A 20,882-nucleotide genomic window follows, 5' to 3' on the forward strand; every position below is an offset into this window, starting at 1 on the left:
GTTTAGTGGCAGCTGAACAATCTTCGGGGTCTGAAGAAGGGTCTCGACCCGAAACGTCACCCGCTCCTTCTCTCCACAGATGCTGCCTGCCCCGCTGAGTTACTCCAGCATTTAGTGTCTATCTTCAGTTTAAACCAGCATCCGCAGTTCCTTCCTACAATCTTCAGGGAGCTTGTGGTTGATGAATTTAGGTATGTGAAGAGGAAAAAAATAGTCAAGGCAAATGTGGGTCCCTTGAAGACAGAAGCAGGGGAATTTATTATGGGGAACAAGGAAATGGCAGAAGAGTTGAACCGGTACTTTGGATCTGTCTTCACTGAGGAGGATACAAGCAATCTCCCAGATGTTCTAGTGGCCAGAGATCCTAGGGTGACAGAGGAACTGGAGGAAATCCACATTAGGCAGGAAAAAGTTTTGGGTAGACTGATGGGACTGAAGGCTGATAAATCCCCAGGGCCTGATGGACTGCATCCCAGGGTGCTTAAGGAGGTGGCTCTAGAAATTGTGGACGCATTAGTAATTATTTTCCAATGTTCTATAGATTCCGGGTCAGTTCCTGTGGATTGGAGGGTAGCTAATGTTATCCCACTTTTCAAGAAAGGAGGGAGAGAGAAAACGGGAAATTATAGACCAGTTAGTCTGACATCAGTGGTGGGGAAGATGCTGGAGTCGATTATAAAAGACGAAATTGCGGAGCATTTGGATCGCAGTAACAGGATCGTTCCGAGTCAGCATGGATTTACGAAGAGGAAATCGTGCTTGACTAATCTACTGGAATTTTTTGAGGATGTAACTAGGAAAATTGACAGGGGAGAGCCGGTGGATGTGGTGTACCTCGACTTTCAGAAAGCCTTCGACAAGGTCCCACATAGGAGATTGGTGGGCAAAATTAGAGCACATGGTATTGGAGGTAGGGTACTGACATGGATAGAAAGTTGGTTGACAGACAGAAAGCAAAGAGTGGGGATAAATGGGTCCCTTTCAGAATGGCAGGCAGTGACTAGTGGGGTACAGCAAGGCTCGGTGTTGGGACAGCAGCTATTTACAATTTACATCAATGACTTGGATGAAGGGATTAAAAGTACCATTAGCAAATTTGACGATGATACAAAGCTAGGTGGCAGTGTGAACTGTGAGGAAGATGCTATGAGGTTGCAGGGTGACTTGGACGGGTTGTGTGAGTGGGCGGATGCATGGCAGATGCAGTTTAATGTGGATAAGTGTGAGGTTATCCACTTTGGTGGTAAGAATAGGAAGGCAGATTATTATTTGAATGGTGTCAAGTTAGGAAAAGGGGACGTACAACGTGATCTGGGTGTCTTAGTGCATCAGTCACTGAAAGGAAGCATGCAAGTACAGCAGGCAGTGAAGAAAGCCAATGGAATGTTGGCCTTCATAACAAGAGGAGTTGAGTATAGGAGCAAAGAGGTCCTTCTGCAGTTGTACAGGGCCCTAGTGAGACCGCACCTGGAGTATTGTGTGCAGTTTTGGTCTCCAAATTTGAGGAAGGATATTCTTGCTATTGAGGGCGTGCAGCGTAGGTTTACTAGGTTAATTCCCGGAATGGCGGGACTGTCATATGTTGAAAGACTGGAGCGACTAGGTTTGTATACACTGGAAATTAGAAGGATGAGAGGGGATCTTATCGAAACGTATAAGATTATTAAGGGGTTGGACATGTTAGAGGCAGGAAACATGTTCCCAATGTTGGGGGAGTCCAGAACCAGGGGCCACAGTTTAAGAATAAGGGGTAGGCCATTTAGAACAGAGATGAGGAAAAACTTTTTTAGTCAGAGAGTTGTGAATCTGTGGAATTCTCTGCCTCAGAGGGCAGTGGAGGCCAATTCTCTGAATACATTCAAGAGAGAGCTAGATAGAGCTCTTAAGGATAGCGGAGTCAGGGGGTATGGGGAGAAAGCAGGAACGGGGTACTGATTGAGAATGATCAGCCATGATCACATTGAATGGCGGTGCTGGCTCGAAGGGCCGAATGGCCTACTCCTGCACCTATTGTCTATTGTCTATTGTCTATTGAATACTTTCTTCTTCTGAAACTAGGAATTCTGAGGCTAGTTCAATCTAAGTTAAGAAGAAAAAGCCACAAGACAAAAGCCAAATAGAGCTTTGGGAAAATAAAGGTTCATTGCCAGGATCAATGCCACTTCTCAAGAGTCAAGAGTCAAAAGTGTTTTATTGTCATATGTCCCGAAATGGGACTATGAAATTCTTACTTGCAGCGGCGCAGCACATATGTGAACATAGTACTCATCGACACCATAATAAATAACAAAAATAAGTTCAATATATAAAAACAACAGACACTATAGTGCAAAGACAATAACCATGTGCCCCGTCCCCAGTGCAGACAAGGCAGTTTGTAGGTTGGAGTTTAACTGTAGATCGTAGTGTTCAATAGCCTGATGGTTGTTGGGAAGAAGCTATTTCTTAGCCTGGTTATTACAGTTTTCAGGCTCCTATACCTTCTTCCCGATGGCAGAAGTGCATGGCCAGGGTGGTGTGGATCTCTCAGGATGCTGTCTTTTTGAGGCAGCGCTTTCTATAGATCCCTTCGATGGTGGGGAGGTCAGTACCGTGATGGATCGGGCAATGTTCACCACTCTTTGCAAACTTCTTCATTCCTGGGCGTTCGGGTTACTGAACCAGGCCGGAATGCAACCAGTCAATATGCTCTCTACTGTAAATCCGTAGAAGTCCAAGAGAGTATTCTTTGACATACCAGATCTCCCCAATCTTCTAAGGAAGAAGAGGCTTTCTTTATGATTGCATCAGTGTGCTGAGTCCAGGTCAGATCTTCAGGGACATGCACGGCCAGGAACCTGAAGCTTTTGACGCTTTCCAACACTAACACAGGTGTCAGGGGTTATGGGGAGAAGGCAGGAGAATGGGGTCAGGAGGGAGAGATAGATCTGCCTTGATTGACCTTATGAACCATCGATGAAGACAAGTTTGTGGATCCTCGGCCTTCTGCATGTGTTTGACTTAAATGTGGGGAAAGTTTGCAGATTCCGCAATGCTGGGAAGTGTGGTGGACGGTGAGGAGGAGAGTAATAATCTGCAAAGAGACTTCGATAGACAGACAGGCAGCAGGTGAAACTTAATATAGACTAGGGTTGAGATAATATATTTCTGCAGAAAAGAATGGCAGTAAATATAAACCAAAGGGCAGCGAACAAAAGTAGGTACAGGATCCAAGTAAGCTGGGTGAGTAGGGGCATAAACCCTTGAAAATGGCAGGGCATGTTGAAGAAGTGGTTAATAATGGATCTTGTGATTCATAAATATTAATGCAGAACACAAGCACATGCAAGTTATGTTGAAGCTGTACGTAAGACTGGTTAGGTCATGAGTAGAGAGTTGCATCGAATTCTGTTTGCTTCATTTTCGGAAAGGGGGGAGTGCGAGCAGGTGAGATTTACCAATGTGATCCCAGAGATAAGGAGCTTCATCCACGATGTTATAAAAAAGAGGCTGGGAAAGTTGTCCTCAAAACAAACAAAGTTGTGAAGAGAGTTGATGTAAAATTCTGACTGGTTCAGGTGTAAAGTAAATATAAGAAAGACGTGTGTAGGAAAGAACTGCAGATGCTGGTTTAAATCGAAGGTAGACACAAAATGATGGAGTAACTCAGCGGGACAGGCAGCATCTCGGGAGAGATAGATGAAAGATGAGAGAGAGATAAAAGAAAGATATTCTGGTTGGTGGATAGCTCAAAGATCAGGGACACAAATTTATAATATGGATTCTAGGACACCACCACTCTGTGTAAAAAAAACATCCCATACATCTCTGGTTGCATTTACCATAACCATATTTTGAACACAGTAAAATCATGCTTTGCCTGTTATTTAAGGCAGAGATAGATGGACTCTTGATTAGTATGGGTGTCAGAGGTTATGGGGAGAAGGCAGGAGAATGGGTTTAGGAGGGAGAGAAAGATCAGCCATGATTGAATGGCGGAATACACTTGATGGGCCGAATGACCTCATTCTACTCCTATTATTTATGATCTTATGATTTGATTTGTTGCCGAATGGCTGCAGTTGCAGGAGCTTGAAAAGTTTTACAATATTTTGTGACCTCACATTAAGTTTTAGAAAGTCAAATGTTTTGGTCAATTTTGAAATCTGTTTTCAACCTTTGAACCGAGCGAACTCTATGGAATGCACCAAATTATGGTAACCTTTAAGGAAATAAAATTAAAACAAAAAACACCTTCTGTTCATTTTTATTGTTGCAAACCCATTCCCAAACTAATAACGTGAGTTATGATCAACTGACCTCAAAAGGTAAAAAGTTGTCTAAGTTTGTTTCATTGCTGATTTTGTGTCCCAAAGTGCCACAAATGCAGCTTTTAAAGCTAAATGCTGCCATCTACTGATTCATCTAACTCCTCTGCTGATCTGGGAAATTCTTGCTCTCTATAACTGGCAAGGAATCACACAGGAAATAGCCCAGATGCTTGTAAATTCTTCCACATTGCAAGTGATCCGGGGAGAGTTTTTGTTCAATCTCTTTATATAAACCAATTTCAAACTCGGCTAAGTCATTTCACTTATTTTCTACTTTACCCATTAATGGAGTGAATCAAATCAAGTATCCACCAATGCATTCACTGTAAAGGAGACATCTTTTTGTTTAGTTCAGAGATACAGCGGGGAAACAGGCCCTTCGGCCCAAGGAGTCCGTGCCCACAAGCAATACCTGTACATTGGTTCCACTCCTACACGCTAGAGAAAATTTACAATGTTTTTTTATTAAAGCCAATTCACCTACAAACCTGTACATCTTTGGAGTGTGGGAGGAAACCAGAGCCCCCATGCGAAAACCCACACAGTCATCGGGAGAACGTACAAACCATACAGACAGCACCCATAGTCAGGATTGAACTGTTACTCTCTGGCACTTTACTGCAGCAATTCTACTGCTGTGCCACCGTGCTGCCCTCTCCTTCTCTTCCCTCCCCCCCCCCCGAGTGCACCCATTTCTCCCACTATCCTGCCCCCTCCCTCCCATCTCATTCCCCATCCTTCCCTCTACCTTTACAATTTGCACTTCTTCTCGCCTTATCCGACATCTTTTGTCTCCTTGTTTCCTTTCTATCTCCTTTTGTTTCCTTTGGACTCTTTATTGTCTCGTTTCATCTCCAACCTCTGTTTGCCATCAAACCCCCTCATGTGTATCGACCTGTCACTTATAGACAGACACAGAGTGCTGGAGTAACTCAGCGGGTCAGGCAGCATCTCTGGAGAAAAAGTTTCTCACGTCACAACAGTGAACAGTGACGTGACTGGCGGATTAAGTGTTTAATAAAGAATTGTCTGAAAAACGCTTTGAGACATCCTGAAGTTATGAAATGTGTAGGAAAGAACTCGCGACCCGAAACGTCGCCCATTCCTTCTCTCCAGAGATGCTGCCTGTCCCCGCTGAGTTACTCAAGCATTTTGTCTATCTTCTGATGTTCTGAAAGGTGCCACTCTCTTCTTGTTTGAGCCTTACTTGCTCGCAAGGTTCCTAGGAGCTGGCCCGGATTCTTCATGTGGGCACCTGGATCGAAGTGGGGACAATCCATGATTGTTCTGAGCCACTGTCTGACATTCCATCCGACCCACCAAGCAGCAACCACTTCCTGCTTCTTTCAGCCAACAGACAAATGGAGCCTCAGCCATCCATGGCCAGGAATTTATATCATTCACTGTGCCAGCAACAAATTGGCTTTCCACTCGCCTCAAGCCTAACCCTTTCATTCCATCCTGAGTTACATCTGAGGCTATTAAACCAGTCGCGTTCTGTCCTAACCAACTGACACTGTTGGTGCTCATAAGGTCATAAGGAATAGTAGTAGAATTAGGCCGTTCGGCCCATCAAGTCTACTCCACCATTCAATCATGGCTGATCTATCTCTCCCTCCTAACCCCATTCGCCTGCCTTCTCCCCAGAACCTCTGACACCCGTATTAATCAAGGTGCTATGTATATTAATAGGTTTAATAAGAATATTAATAAGAAACGGTTTAAGGACAGCCTCAAAGTGTCCCTCAAAGACTTGGACATCAACCTCAGCACTTGGGAGTCTCTTGCTCTGGACCGTCCAACCTGGTGTAGCAAGCTCACCACAGGAGCCCGTGCAGCAGAGAACAGACGCACTGCAGAGGCCCAGAGGAAACGCACCGCGAGCAAGGCCCGGGCTACCTCCACTTCCACTGCAGCACACATCCACTTGTGTCCTACGTGTGGGCGTGCCTTCCGGGCCCGGATTGGCCTCACCAGGTACTTCCGGACCCATAGTCACCAATCCTCCAACTGAAAGTGAAGTCATGGTCATCTTCGAACCCGAAGGACGAACAACAACAACAACATGTATATTAATTATTACCCGCAACTTGTGCTGGACCAGCCACATCGAAGCAATGGCCACCAAAGAACACCCACGCCTCTTCTTCCTTAGAAGGCATTAGGAAGTTCGGCATGTCCCCGACAACCCACACTAACATCTACAAATGCGCCGTAGAAAGCATTTTATTGGGATGCATCACAGCATGGTTCGGAAACAGCTCCAACCAAGACCGCAAGCATTTGCAGAAAGTTATGGATGTAGCCCAGACCATCACGCAAACCAACTTCCTTTCCATGGACTCCATATATACTTTCTGATGCCTCGGCAAAGCCACCAGCATAATCAAGGATGGGTCTCACACATTCATTCCTTCTTCACTGCTCTCTCGTCAGGCAAGAGGGACAGAAGTTTGAAAACCAATACGTCTCGATTCAGTCCCCAGTCTAGCTAGAATGTGGTCTTGACCTCCCATCTACCTCATTGGAGACCCATGAACTATCTTTAATCGGACTTTATCTTTCACTAAATGTAGTTTTTATCCTTTATCTGTGCACTGTGGACGGCTTGATTGTAATCGTGTACAGACTTTTCTTTGACTGGATAGCATACAACAAAAGCTTTTCACTTTACCTTGGTACGCGTGACAATGATAAACTAAACTAAAACTAAATCGTTTCAAGGCGGGACCCTTTTTCAGACTGTCACCTATCCATGTGTAAGACGGAACTGCAGATGCAGGTTTACCCTGACGATAAGACACAAAATGCTGGAGTAACTCAGCAGGTCAGGCAGCATCTCTGGAGAAAAGGAATGGGTGACGTTTCAGTCAGTCTGAAGAAGGGTCCCGACCTGAATTCTCACCTATTCCTTTTCTCCTCAGATGCTTCCTGCGACCTGACCTGCTGAGTTACTCCACAGTTTTGTGTCTATCTTTGGTGTCACTTATCCGTGTTCTCCAGAGATACAGCCTGACCAGCTGAGTTACTCCAGCACTTTGTTTTTAAATGAAAAAATGTATTCAATTATTTAAAAACAGTAATGCAATATAATGCAATAAAACAAAACAGAACCCACCACCAGAATACAATACAAACAAATATATCAAATGAAACTATTGTACAACTATATTACAATCCCTATCCAGGATGCATCCAATCCCCCGCAGTGCCCAATGGTCCCGGAAATCCCCCAGGGTTCCCCTGGACAGCGCATAGTCCCTCTCCAGCACCACCCGGGCACGGATGTAACCCCGGAAAAGGGGTAGGCAGCTGGCTCGGGCAGAGCCCTCTTCCGCCTGGCGCCGTGAGTCGCGGATGACCAGCCCAGCATTTGGTGTCTTATTTTTTTGCACGTTTGTGACCTTTTGTTTTAATGAGATGATCATTGGAGTTGGGAGGAAGCTTGACTTCTTCCTGTCCAACCTTCCACGTGCCGCCGTGCTCTACTCCTTAATGTGGGGGGTCTGGCATCTGCTGGTTCAGGTTTTGAGCGACTTACTGTATCGAGAGGCAGCTGGGGATGGAAATAAATATTCAGCTGCTGCCAGTCGTGCAATTTAACACTGCAATGCCTGGCACATTTGTCAGCTGAAGATCCTTGCACCGAGAGATTACTTTGACACTTGGAACAACTGCGGTGCAGCACACAAGCACTCGACTTGGTTGTGAGCATCCCATTTAGAAAGTAGAAGAGTACAAACTATCTATATACTAAAACTCTCGTTTGTTTGTTTGTTTGTTCCTGAACTACAGCCAAAACGGTACACGATAGCGCGACAATTTTAGGCCCACCTTACTCACCGTTGTCCCTTTGGTGCTAATGGAAGAAGTTTCATTGAAATCGGCGTTATATTTTAAAAGTTGTTCACATTTTAAAGTTTAAATCTATCTCCTAGGGAGGGAGGGGGAGGGGGGACAGGGGGAGAGGGGAGGGGGGAGGGAGGGGAAAGGGGAGGGGGAAGGGGAGGGGGGAGGAGAGGGTGCTGCACCGATGCAGGAGAGGTTTGGGCCCAACGGGTCCACTTGGTCTAGTAATCTATCTGTATGTGTATTTGTGGGTGTGTGTACATATATAAACACACTGGACTTTTTTTTCTCTCTCGTTTATTATATTGTTTACAGGGTACTATGTTTACATATTCTGTTGTGCTGCTGCAAGCAAGAATTTAATTGTTCTATCTGGGACATTTGACAATAAAGCAGTCTTGACTCCGTGTTGCCCAGCTTGCATGCAACTCATGTAACAGCAAACCCCACACGTTACTTGTGCTGGAGTATCCTGCAAGCTGCATTGACTACCCATCGCAATCATGGATCCCATATGCGATTCCACTTTTGGTTAGTTTAGTGTAGTTTATTGTCAGGTGTACCGAGGTACAGTGAAAACCTTTTTTTGTTGCATGGAAATTGGGTTGTGGCTATGCGCAAAAAGATGGTATTATGTGATATGATTTCTTGGCAAGAGAGTCAAAGAAGCCCTTTCATGATTTATAAATCAGTAAAAGATGCTGCAACTGAATGGCCAAGCATCCTGCAAACGTTTATTATACTGATCGCCAAAAATAGCTTCCATTGGCACATGAAAGCAGTTGTTACCTCGATGCCTAAAATGCTGATTTATACTTGTTTTCACTTTTCTACTATTACAAAAAAACTCGACTTATCAGCTTTGCTTAACGGTATGTGGTAGTCTTCTTTAGTAAGAGAGTGAGTGTATATAGTGGTGATAGGTTCATCGGTTCATAAATGATAGGACCAGAATTAGGCCATTCAGCCCATCAAGTCTACAGTGCCCTCCATAATGTTTGGGACAAAGACCTCCATTACATATATATTTGCTTCTGTACTCCATAATTTGAGATTTGTAATAGAACAAATCACAGGTGATTAAAGTGCACATTGTCAGATTTTAATAAAGGCCATTTTTATACATTTTGGTTTCACCATGTAGAAACTACAGCAGTGTTTATACATAGTCCCCCCATTTCAGGGCACCACAATGTTTGGGACACAGCAATGTCAAGTAAATGAAAGGAGTCATGTTTAGAAATTTGTTGCATCTCCTTTGCATGCAATGACTGCTTGAAATCTGTGATTCATGGACATCACCAGTTGCTGGGTGTCTTCTCTGGTGATGCTCTGCCAGGCATGTATTGCAGCCATCTTTAGCTTATGCTTGTTTTGGGGGCTAGTCCCCTTCAGTTTTCTCTTCAGCATATAAAACACATGCTCAATTGGGTTGAGATCGGGTGATAGACTTGGCCACTCAAGAATTGACCATTTTTTAGCTTTGAAAAACTCCTTTGATGCTTTAGCAGTATGTTTGGGATCATTGTCTTGCTGTAGAATGAACCACGGGCCAATGAGTTTTGAGGCATTTGTTTGAACTTGAGCAGATAGTATGTGTCTATACACCTCAGAATTCATTAACCATTATCAGTTGTATCATCAATGAAGATAAGTGAGCCAGTTCCTTCAGCAGCCATACATGCCCAGGCATTTACACCCCCATCACCGTGTCTCACAGATGAGGTGGTATGCTTTGGATCTTGGGCAGTTCCTTCTCTCCTCCATACTTTGCTCTTGCCATCACTCTAATATGTTAATCTTCATCTCATCTGACCACAAGACTTTTTCCAGACTGTGGTTGCTCGTTTAAGTGCTTCTTGGCAAACTGTAACCTGGCCATCCTATTTTTGCGGCTAACCAGTGGTTTGCATCTTGCACTGTAGCCTCTGTATTTCTGTTCATGAAGTCTTCTGCGGACAGTGGTCATTGACAAATCCACACCTGACTCCTGAAGAGCGTTTCTGATCTGTCAGACAGGTGTTTGGGGATTTTTCTTTATTATAGAGAACATTTTTCTGTCATCACCTTTGGAGATCTTCCTTGGCCTGCCAGTCCCTTTACAATTAGTAAGCTCACCAGTGCTCTCTTTCTTCTTAATGATGTTCCAAACAGTTGATTTTGGTAAGCCTAAGGTTTGGCTGATGTCTCTAACAGTGTTATTTGTGTTTCTCAGTCTCATAATGGCTTCTTTGACTTTCATTGGCACAACTTTGGTCCTCATGTTGATAAACAACAATAAAGGTTTCCAAAGGTGATGGAAAGACTGGAGGAAAGACTAGGTGCTGAGAGCTCTCTTATACCTGCATTAAGGAGGCAATTAAACACACCTGAGCAATTACAAACACCTGTGAAGCCAAACATTATGTCCCAAACATTATGGTGCCCTGAAATGGGAGGACTGTGTACAAGCACAGCTGTAATTTCTACATGGTGAAACCAAAATGTATAAAAATACCCTTTAATAAAATCTGACAAGGTGCACTTTAACCACATGTGATTTTTTTCTATTACAATCTCAAATTGTGGAGTACAGAGACAAATAAATAAATGATGGGTCTTTGTCCCAAACATTATGGAGGGCACTGTACTCAATCAACCATTCAATCATGACTTTCCCTCTCAACCCCATTCTCCCGCCTTCCCCCCATAACCCCCGACACCCGTGCTAATCAGGAATCTATCTATCTCCGCCTTCAAAATATCTACTGACTTGGCCTCCACAGCCGTCTGTGACAATGAATATTCACAGATTCACCACCCTCTGACAAAAGAAATTCCTCCTCATCTCCTTTCTAAAAGTACGTCCTTTTATTCTGAGGCTATGGCCTCTGGTCCTAGACTCTCCCACTAGTGGAAACATCCTCTCCACATCCAAGCTATCCAGGCCTTTCACTATTTGGCATCTGAGTCTACTTCCAGTGTGTGTCACTATGGTATAATTGTCCTGTGTTCTGGTACTGATGTGACCAGGGCAGGTCAATTTTACACAAGTCTCACCATCAAGTTATTTTCCACCTTCCTCCATTCCCTTACCAATGAGTGCTCCTTTGGATGTTCTATGATTTTTATGGGCTCACTTTTCTGTCAAAGCACTGTGTAGTCTTATAAAGACCAAAGTGAAATACAATACCTTCACAACTCGTTACACTGGGAAGATCTGTTTGGAATACAACAGGTTACACGAAATAGGTTATTTTCGACATATTGTGCAGTCATAATCCATCGCTTACAGCAGGGAGCCATGCTCCCCACAAGCACTGTTTGGACAACTGAATCGAGAATGTTGTTCCAATTTCATTTTTGTCTGGCTTCAGCGTGGTGTGGAATGAGACGAGAGGAATTTGCTAGTTGCCTTTTCTGCCAAGCAGCTTTCTCCGGAACTTGAAAATAAATTATCTTCAAATAACCTGTAGTGGAAATGGTGCAGCTTTGAGAAACTAGAAGTCGTATTAGATTTCTTTCTTTCTTTCTCAATGGATATACTGCAGCAAAAACTGTGTGCCTACTTGAGGTGAAAGTTAGATTCAGGCACAGATAAAAATATTCTAGTTCATTATAGTCTTGTTCTGTAGTCTTTTTCTTTTCAACGGCATGTGCAAGGCAGGTACACACAACAGTAACTTTTTCACACAGAAGGTGGCGGGTATATGGAACGAGCTGCTAGAGGAGGTAGTTGAGGCAGGTACTATCGCGACGTTTAAGATGCAATTGGACAGGTACACGGAAGGGCGGGTTGAAAGGGATATGGGCCAAATGCAGGGCAGGTGGGAGTAGTACAGATGGGACAGGTTGGTCAGTGTGTGACTCTATGACTAAATGCGTGCATAACACCAATCATCAAATTCAGCAGATAGAACAGCACTCAGCATTCATTAACAAGAAGGTTAATCAGGGCTTTTCACCTGCAGTAATAAATAGACCCGCACCATAAATGACACGCCTAACATCTCAAGATAGACACAAAAAGCTGGAGTAACTCAGCGTCTCTGGAGAAAAGGAATGGATGAAGTTTCGGGTCGAGATCCTTCTTCAGACTGAGAGTCAGGGGAGAGGGAAACGAGAGATATAGATGGTGATATAAAGAGACATAGAGCGAATGAAAGATAACAACGATAAAGGAAACAGGCCATTGTTAGCTGTGGGCTAGGTGAAAACGAGTTACAGACAGTGAGACTCAACAAGACGTCTTTGAAAATAGTACAACGACTCGGGAGGGGGAGGGATGGAGAGAGAGGGGATGCAAGGGTTACTTGAAGTTAGAGAAATCAATATTGATTTCTCATATCAATTAGCACTGGAATATAATTTTCAGCTATATCCATCAAGAATGATTAAATCTTTTTACATTTTAGAATCTAAAATGATGATTTGTAAATGTTGTAGGGTGACCAATAGTGAGAGCTAATAATTAGTGAATAGGGATGTAGATTGTGTTAATATGGTGGCAGGAAACGGCAGACAAAGTCTAACAGGAATGTTATTGATTACGCTTGCACCCTATCATTGTAACAGAAATTTGGATCGACTGAACAAATGTGGGCAATCATCCTATTCTCTCTCTGACTTCCATTCTGTAATTAAGAATTTGTTGTATTGTTAATCGAGTTTCTGAGTAATCTTGTCATCGGAGAATATAAAAATGTACCAGAGTCACACTTGACAGGTCGGCTTCGGCTGGCCTCCTGGCAGTTTAATAAATCGCCTGTTACTTCGAACACCAACTCTGCATGGCCTTTCCATTTTTTACTCCTACAGTAAACATGCCAATAAGGACAGCATGTTTAACTACAAAATATTTGTATATGCAAGGGAAACAAATACCCATGAGTAACACAAAGAGATTTAAAAGAATTCTTGAATTGAACGTTTGGGACCCTTTTAAGGAGTCCTGTTGCATTAAAACTCCCTAGCCTTGTTCAGAGTTGGCAGTTGCCCAGATTTTACATCAGTGTTGAAGACATGAAGAAGAATGCTCGTGGTTTGTGTTCGGGTCATCTCAGCACTACCACGTAGTTAGAAACTGTGCATTTAACCAATAGCCTCTCCACCTCCCAACCTCACATTCAAGACACAATCTTCGGTACAACATACACCATAAGTTACAGGAGCGGAATCAGGCCATTCGGACCTTCAAGCCTACTCCGCCTTTCAATCATGGCTGATCTATCTTTCCCTCTCATCCCCACTTTCTTGCCTTCTCCCCATAACCTAATCAAGAATCTGTCAATTTTTGCCTTAAAAATATCCACTGACTTGGCCTCCACAGCCTTCTGTGGCAAAGTGTTAATGTGTGCAGGATAGTGTGGGAAGACCTTGGAGAAAACTCATGCGGTCACGGGGAGACCGTACAAACAGCACCCGTAGTTGGGATCGAACCGGGGTCTTTGGCATTGCAAGGCAGCAACTCTACCGCTGTGCCACCTTGGCCGCCCAGTTCCTCAAGGTTCGAGCATGGCGCCTGCCTGAGGCGGGATGTAGACTGAACTAGGGTGAAGACAGAGAACGCCAGCAGTCAGTAGAACAGTCGTCACTTAACCTCCAGACGTAGCCTGTCGAGGGAGCAGGAGTGGGACACGACTACCAAGTCCGAGCACCACGATGAGTTTATCATCAAACAGACACCACCGCATGTTCCTTTTCCTGATGTCGCCACAGGTTTCATACGTTCTAGGAGCAAAATTAGGCCATTCAGCCCATTGTCTAATCCGCCATTCAATCGTGGCTGATCTACCTTTCCCTTTCAACCCCATTCTCCTACCTTCTCCCTATAACCCCTGACACCCGTGCTAATCAAGCATCTATCAATCTCTGCATTAAAAACATCCATTGACTTGGCCTCCACCACTGACTGTGGCAATGAATTCCACAGGTTCACCACTCTCTGCCTAAAGAAATTCCTCCTCATCCCCTTTTTAAATGTACTGTATGTCCTTTTATTCTGAGGATATGCCCTCTGGTCCTAGACTCTCCCACTATTGGAAACATCCTTGCAGATTCACTCTATTTACGGTTTTTACTCTTCGGTAAGTTTCAATGAGGTCCCCCCTCATGCTGAAAAACTTCAGCAAGTCCAGGCTCAGGTGTTGTATGTTCATTTTGTATATATATATATTTATATTTATACCAAGCCAATTAACCTACAAAAGGTTAACATATATGTTATATTAACATATAACGCTCATCATATGTTAACTCAATCATTCCTGGGATCATTCTTGCAAACCTCCTCTGGACCCTCTCCAGAGCCGGCACATCCTCCCTCAGATATGGTGCCCAAAACTGCTCACAGACGATGGAAAAACCATCGTGCTGGAGCCCCATGTCTGGAGTGTTGAGGGTCAGCCATGTCTCCGTGAAACAGAGTCGACACTGGTACGGAGTTTGAACGTTCTCCCCGTGACCGCGTGGGTTTTCTCCGGGTGCCCCGGTTTCCTCCCACATTCCAGAGACGTGCAGGTTTGTAGGTTCATTGGCTTCTGTAACTTGCCCCGAGGGTGTAGGATGAGAAACTGGGATAATACAGGCCCAGTGTGCACGGGGATCGCTGGTCGTCACAGGCTGGGTGGGCCGAAGGACCTATTTCCATGCTGTATCTCTAAACGAACCTAAAGTAAATAAAACCTTGCTCTTCTTCCTATGATACGGTACGATAGAACTTTATTTATCCCAGGAGGGAAATTGATCAGTCAACAGTCATAAAACACAAAATACATGAAACACAAAATTAAAGTCAAGTCAAGTCAAGTCAATTTTATTTGTATAGCACATTTAAAAACAACCCACGTTGACCAAAGTGCTGCACATCTGATTAGGAAAAAAAAAAAGAAACATACAGTGGCAGGCAGCAAAACACAACGGCGCGGCCATCTTGAACAAAATGTTTAACTAAAGCAGAATGGTGTCCCGCGGCCACGCCGCACCGGGCGATGGAAGGGTTTGGGTGGGGGGGGGGGAGTCAGTCTACCCCACGACAGAAAGGGGAGGAGTTGTACAGTTTGATAGCCACAGGGAAGAAGGATCTCCTGTGGCGTTCTGTGCTGCATCTTGGTGGAACCAGTCTGTTGCTGAAGGTGCTCCTCAGGTTGACCAGTGTGTCACGGAGGGGGTGAGGTGTATTGTCCAGGATGCTCTGCGGTTTGAGGAGCATACTCCCCTCCAAGGCCACCTCCCAAGAATCCAACTCTGCCCCTATCCTAATCCTATGAGTTGTACATTGGCCAGAAGGATGCTCGTGAGGGGTTGGGGGTCGAAATGCTCCAATACTTCAGTCTTTCCTGAAGACCTTCCAGGCGACCAAGTTTTCACGCACAACGGAGACCTCCCTACATTCAGGAGCTGAGCTTGCATTCCAAGGGGGGTCGGTTCCACTGTGTCTGTTGGATCCACTGGGCAATAGTAAGATCGGCAACACAAATCAATGACTCAAAAGCTTGTTCCTTATTTAGGCAGTTTTTTAGGCGACCACAGATGACTAGGCTGTCGCCACACGGTCGCCGGGGTGTCACCTGTGTGGTCGTGAGTCATCTCCAATGAGTCGTAGCGTTTTTCTGGTCGCCGCTGGATTTTGAGATGTTTAAACATTTTCGGCGACAGTTGGTTTGACGCCAGTGATCGTAGCTTGACGTCTCCTGACGTAGGTGCTGTCGTAGGTTGTGGCCAGGTGACGTAGGTTGTCGCCGGGGCTGACTTTGGTGAATTCCATTGGCGACTACCTACGTCAACCTACGTCAACCGGCGACAGGTACCGGCGCCAAAACTGGAGGCCAAAAAGACGTGAATTGTCTTCAGTTGTTGCCGACAGGGTCGTAGCTTGTAGCTTGTCGCGGGTGGACGATGGTTGACTTTAGCTGTCGTAGGTTGTCGTCTGCGTGGTCGTAGGTGGACATCCTGAGTCGCGACGATTGGGCCGCCGGTTGTCGGTAGCTTGCCGTAGCTTGACATCGACTAGGTGGTAGCTTGTCGTAGACATTGTTGTAGCGGGGTCCAGTCACTGTTTTTTCGGCGACCTGCTAGGACTATGACAGTCGCCGGCAGTCGCCTAAAAAATCGCCTAAGTGGGACAGGCCTTTACTGTTGCTGTACTGGCTGCAGATTTCAACTTTAAAAGGTCAAAACGTGAGAAAACAAGTGTATTCCTGCATGTGGCCTGTAAAATGTCACCTCTCTCCGCTATAATCAGTTCTGAATCAAAGTCATTGGATTCTCTTCAAGAAAACACCAAGACTAGTTTGATGAAACCATAGGTATAAGATATTCTTGGACGAGCGTGGGATCAAAAAAGGCATGGACCTTAAAGGATAGATTTAGTTTAGGTTACAGATACAGCGAGAATAAAGACGGTTCAGTTGGCTGATTACAGCTGGGAAGAAACTGCCCCTGAATCTGGAGGTGTGCGTTGTCACACTTCTGTACCTCTTGCTCGATGGGAGAGGAGGGAAGAGGGAGTGAGACCGGTCCTTGATTATGCTGGTGGTCTTGCCGAGGCAGCGTGAAGTGTGGATGATGTCAGTGGAAGGGAGGTTGGTTTGCGTGATGGCCCCGGCGAGCCGAGCGGCAGACGGCTTAACGCGGCGCCGCAGCTGTGGACTGGGAACGCGGCCGGAACGCTTCATCGAGGCGCCGCCGTCTCGATGCCTCGGGGATGGGCGCGGAGAAGCCCGGGGTCGGACGGAGGAGGCTCATCTCGCGGGGCGGAGCCCGGGTCACGGAGCGGCTGAAGGAGCCATTACGCAAACCAACGGACACCATCCACACTCCGGGTCGGCACCAGGGAGGCGTCGGCAGCATTGTGGAGAGGTCGGTGCAGCGGTCGATGAACGGACGGACGAGACGGACACGTGAAGCGGGGACTCGGCAGCTGTGAAACCTCATGGCGGCGGTGATGCCTTGTGGGTCGACGGTCAATGAGAGCGTAGGGGGCGAGGAAGAACAATGGACAATGGGGAGGGCAGGAGAACAACCGTGTGGGGGGGTCAAAAAGCGGAGCCGCCGTGCTTTGTAACCTTGTTAGCGCCGTAGGTGGCCGCTATTTGTAGACATTGGGTACGCAAGCAAAGAATCTCACTGTGCCCAGTCACATGTGACAACAAAGTATTCCATTCCATTCTTCCAGTACGTCCACAAAACCTGCCTGGAAATATGAAACACCCCAACTGACCCGGAGGAATTCCTGCACCATTACTGCTCAAAGTTGATGAGGAACAAATGGGATGTTGCCAGCTGTTTGTCTCTCTGGCTAAAGCACATAAGGAGCTTGCAAGAACCCAATTAACTCATTCGACGATAGACACAAAATGCTGGAGTAACTCAGCGGGACAGGCACCATCTTGGAGAAAGGCGGAGAGAGAGAGAAAGAGAGGGAGGTGTGCTGCTGTAAAACGGGCCCCGCGCAATACCGAAACAGGTATTGTTTTTGTTCTCTCTCTTGCCAGTAAATCTGCTTTGTAACTAAACGGACGAGTGTGCCTTTTTTTGTTCTACTATTCAGATCCTTGAACCTGTTCCCTTGAAAAACAGTGGGAAGGATGAACCGGGGCAATGCCTCCAGTGCCTTCAAGGTCAGCTGCAGGAGGTCGACAACTGGGACACAAAGATGGCCGGGCGAGGAGAAGAGAGGGACATTGGCAGAAAGACAATTGTCCCTGGTGTGTATAGGATGGTGCTAGTGTGCAGGGATCACCTGGTCGGCGCGGACCCAGTGGGCCGAAGGGCCTGTTTCCACACTGCATCTCTAAACTAAACTAAAAGGGCAGCACAAGCTGGTCGAGCTGCTGCCTGACAGCACCAGAATATTGGGTTCGGTCCTGACCTCACCTCCTGGGCGCTGTCTGTCTGGAATTTGCAAGTTTAGACTTTACTTTGGAGACACAGCATGGAAACAGGCCCTTCGGCCCACCAACTCCACGCCGACCAGCAATCACCCCGTAGACTAGCACTATCCTACTCGGAACAATTTACAGAAGCCAGTTAACCTACAAATCTGTAGGAAGGAATTGCAAATGCTGGTTTACACCAAAGAGACATAAAATGCTGGAGTAACTCAGCGGGTCAGGAAGCATCTCTGGAAAAAAGGAATAGGTGATATTTCGGGTCGAGACCCTTCTTCGGGTTTCGACCTGAAATGTCAACTATTCCTTTTCTCCAGAGATGCTGCCCGACCCGCTGAGTTACTCCAGCATTTTGGGTCAACCTGCAAATCTGTTTGGTTTTGAAATGTGGGAGGAATCTGGAGCACCCGTAGTCAGGATCAAACCCGGGCCTCCACCGCAGGTTTTCTGCAGGTGTCAGTTTCCTCCCACAATTTAAAGCCATGTGGATTTGTAGATTGTGTAGTTAGGAACTGCGCTTGCTGGTTTAAACCGAAGATAGATACAAAAAGCTGGAGTAACTCAGTGGGACAGGCAGCATCTCTGGAGAGAAGGAATGGGTGACATTTCGGGTCTCGACCCGACAGTCTGAAGGGTCTCGACCCGAAATGTCACCCATTCCTTCTCTCCTGAGATGCTGCCTGTCCCGTTGAGTTACTCCAGCTTTTTGTATCTATCTTCGGGTTTGCAGATTAATTGGCTTCTGTAAATCTCCTCTGGTGTGTAGGGAGTGGATGGGTTGCAAGCTACTCAAGGGTTAATTGAAGCCAGGCATGTGGAAAATCGTGCAAAGCACCAAATAGATTCACAAGACTAATTGATCCAAGATGTAGACATAAAGAACTGCAGATGCTAGTTTACAAAAAATAAATCAAAGCGATGGAATAACTCAGCAGCATCTCTGGAGGACATGGAAAGGCGACCTCTTCTTGTCCCACCCCCAACCCTTTTCCAGCTTTCACCCCCTTCATACAATATCTGAAGAAGGGTCTCTATCCGAAAACGTCGTCTAGCCATGTTCTCCACAGATGCTGCCTGACCTGCTGTTACTCCAGCACTTTGCATCTTTAATTGATCCAAACGGCTGGATTCGCTATCTTTCATAATCTCATCTGATTATTGTACAGCAGATTTGTGCAGCACGTGGCCATATCGTTTGCGGCATTTTTTTTATTATGAGATTCAGTGTCTCACTGAGCTGATTGTATTCCTGGAAGTTTAATCACATGATCTCCTGCCTTAACCACCCAGCCAATTCTTTCCACCTATCTCCAACTAAACGTTAAAAAAAATATTCAAACGATATACGTTCGTGATGGTTTCCAAAGAGTACTCACAATAACGTCAAGGAATATAATTCTTTTTTAAAAAAATTGGGACGCTCCAGGAAAACGATGGAGGGGGTTGATGCGTTGGTTTCTTCTTTGCATCCAATAAGCGGGTTGTGCGCCTCGAGTGGGCGGCAACTTGCTCTCAACACCTCCCTCTCACAGTGGCAGAGTTTGGCGAGCAGCAGCGAATCAGCAGGAGCGTTTTTATGTTTTTTTGGAGCAGGCAGGTCACACGATGAATGGAAGCCCAGGCCACCCAGAGCACTGTTGCTGGATGCGTTGACGCAGCAGCGGGAGGTGATTGCGGGAGCCCGCTTTCAGCGGTAAGTAATGCATACCCCCTCTACTCTCTCCCTCTCCTGTGGGGAGAAGGAGAGGGCGCCGGGATTGACGGTGCCTTTGCACCGGAGGCTGGGATGTGGCCCCCGTTGTTGTTGTTGCCCCAGGCAGTGCGCGTGATGCTGTTTGTTCCACAGCTCGCGCCGCGGCTCCCGGGCCACGTTCCATAGCCGCGGCTCCCGGGCCATGTTCCATAGCCGGGGCCCCCGGGCCACGTTCTATTATCGCCCCCTCCCCTGAGCCACGTTCCATAGCCGGGGCCCCCGGGCCACGTTCCATAGCCGGGGCTCCCGAGCCACGTTCCATAGCCGTAGCTCCCGGGCCACGTTCCATAGCCGGGGCTCCCGGGCCACGTTCTATTATCGCCCCCACCCCCCGGGCCACGTTCCATAGCCGGGGCTCCCGGGCCACGTTCTATTATCGCCCCCCCCCGGGCCACGTTCTATTATCGCCCCCCCCGGGCCACGTTCCAAACCCGCAGCCACGCGAGCCGCTAGTGGTCTAGGCCGGGCCACAGTAACCCAAAGACGTATGTGTATATATATATATATATATATACACACACACACACACGTAACTGCTCTGGGTAATAACCTCGTTCAATGTTTACATAACTAGTCTGCGTTTTATGCCTCTCCTTGTACTCTTACTGTTGCAAGATTTCCTAAACAGAGAAGCCCTGCATGACAATTGTGGAATGTAACAAAACTGTTTGCATGACTGAATGCAAACTCATTTAACGCGGCGATTGTGTTTGTTTGGCACGTTAACCTCTTTAATCTTTGGGTTTTTTGGATTGGGCACAGAAAGATTTGACCCACTTAACGTGTGTGTGTTTTGCACAAGTTACTTACTCCCTGCTGGAACTTAACCGAAGGTTTGAAAGATGGCGTGTATTTACATATCTGCAGTTGGGCGGAGTGCAGGTGGCTTGGTGTTTTGAATTTGGTGACAAATGACACCATCGACTATTTACAGAATTGTTCAGTAGTTCACTGTTGCACCCGGGTCGAGATAAGGATGGCAAAGACCCTGGAAGTTCTGTTGGAGGTGCCATCTGTTGAGGCATCAAAACCGAGCCCCAGATAGTGCCCTCACCGAATAAATCAGTAACTTTGCCCTTTATCTCTGCAATGTCCTCCCAA

General features: G+C 46.1%; 1 protein-coding gene across 2 annotated transcripts in view; it reads left to right on the forward strand.

Moving 5' to 3' along the window:
- Positions 1 to 19,572: 19,572 nt before the first annotated feature.
- Positions 19,573 to 20,882, forward strand: part of snx16 (sorting nexin 16) — a 33,328-nt gene continuing 32,018 nt past the window's right edge. For both annotated transcript variants that reach the window (XM_078397265.1, XM_078397266.1), the window contains exon 1: positions 19,573 to 19,721. In XM_078397265.1, the coding sequence (XP_078253391.1) occupies positions 19,638 to 19,721 (84 nt within the window). In that variant the 5' untranslated portion in view covers positions 19,573 to 19,637. The remainder of the gene's footprint in view (positions 19,722 to 20,882) is intronic.

Source organism: Rhinoraja longicauda, chromosome 4 (genome assembly GCF_053455715.1).
Source record: "Rhinoraja longicauda isolate Sanriku21f chromosome 4, sRhiLon1.1, whole genome shotgun sequence".
Classification (NCBI taxonomy): Eukaryota; Metazoa; Chordata; class Chondrichthyes; order Rajiformes; family Arhynchobatidae; genus Rhinoraja; species Rhinoraja longicauda.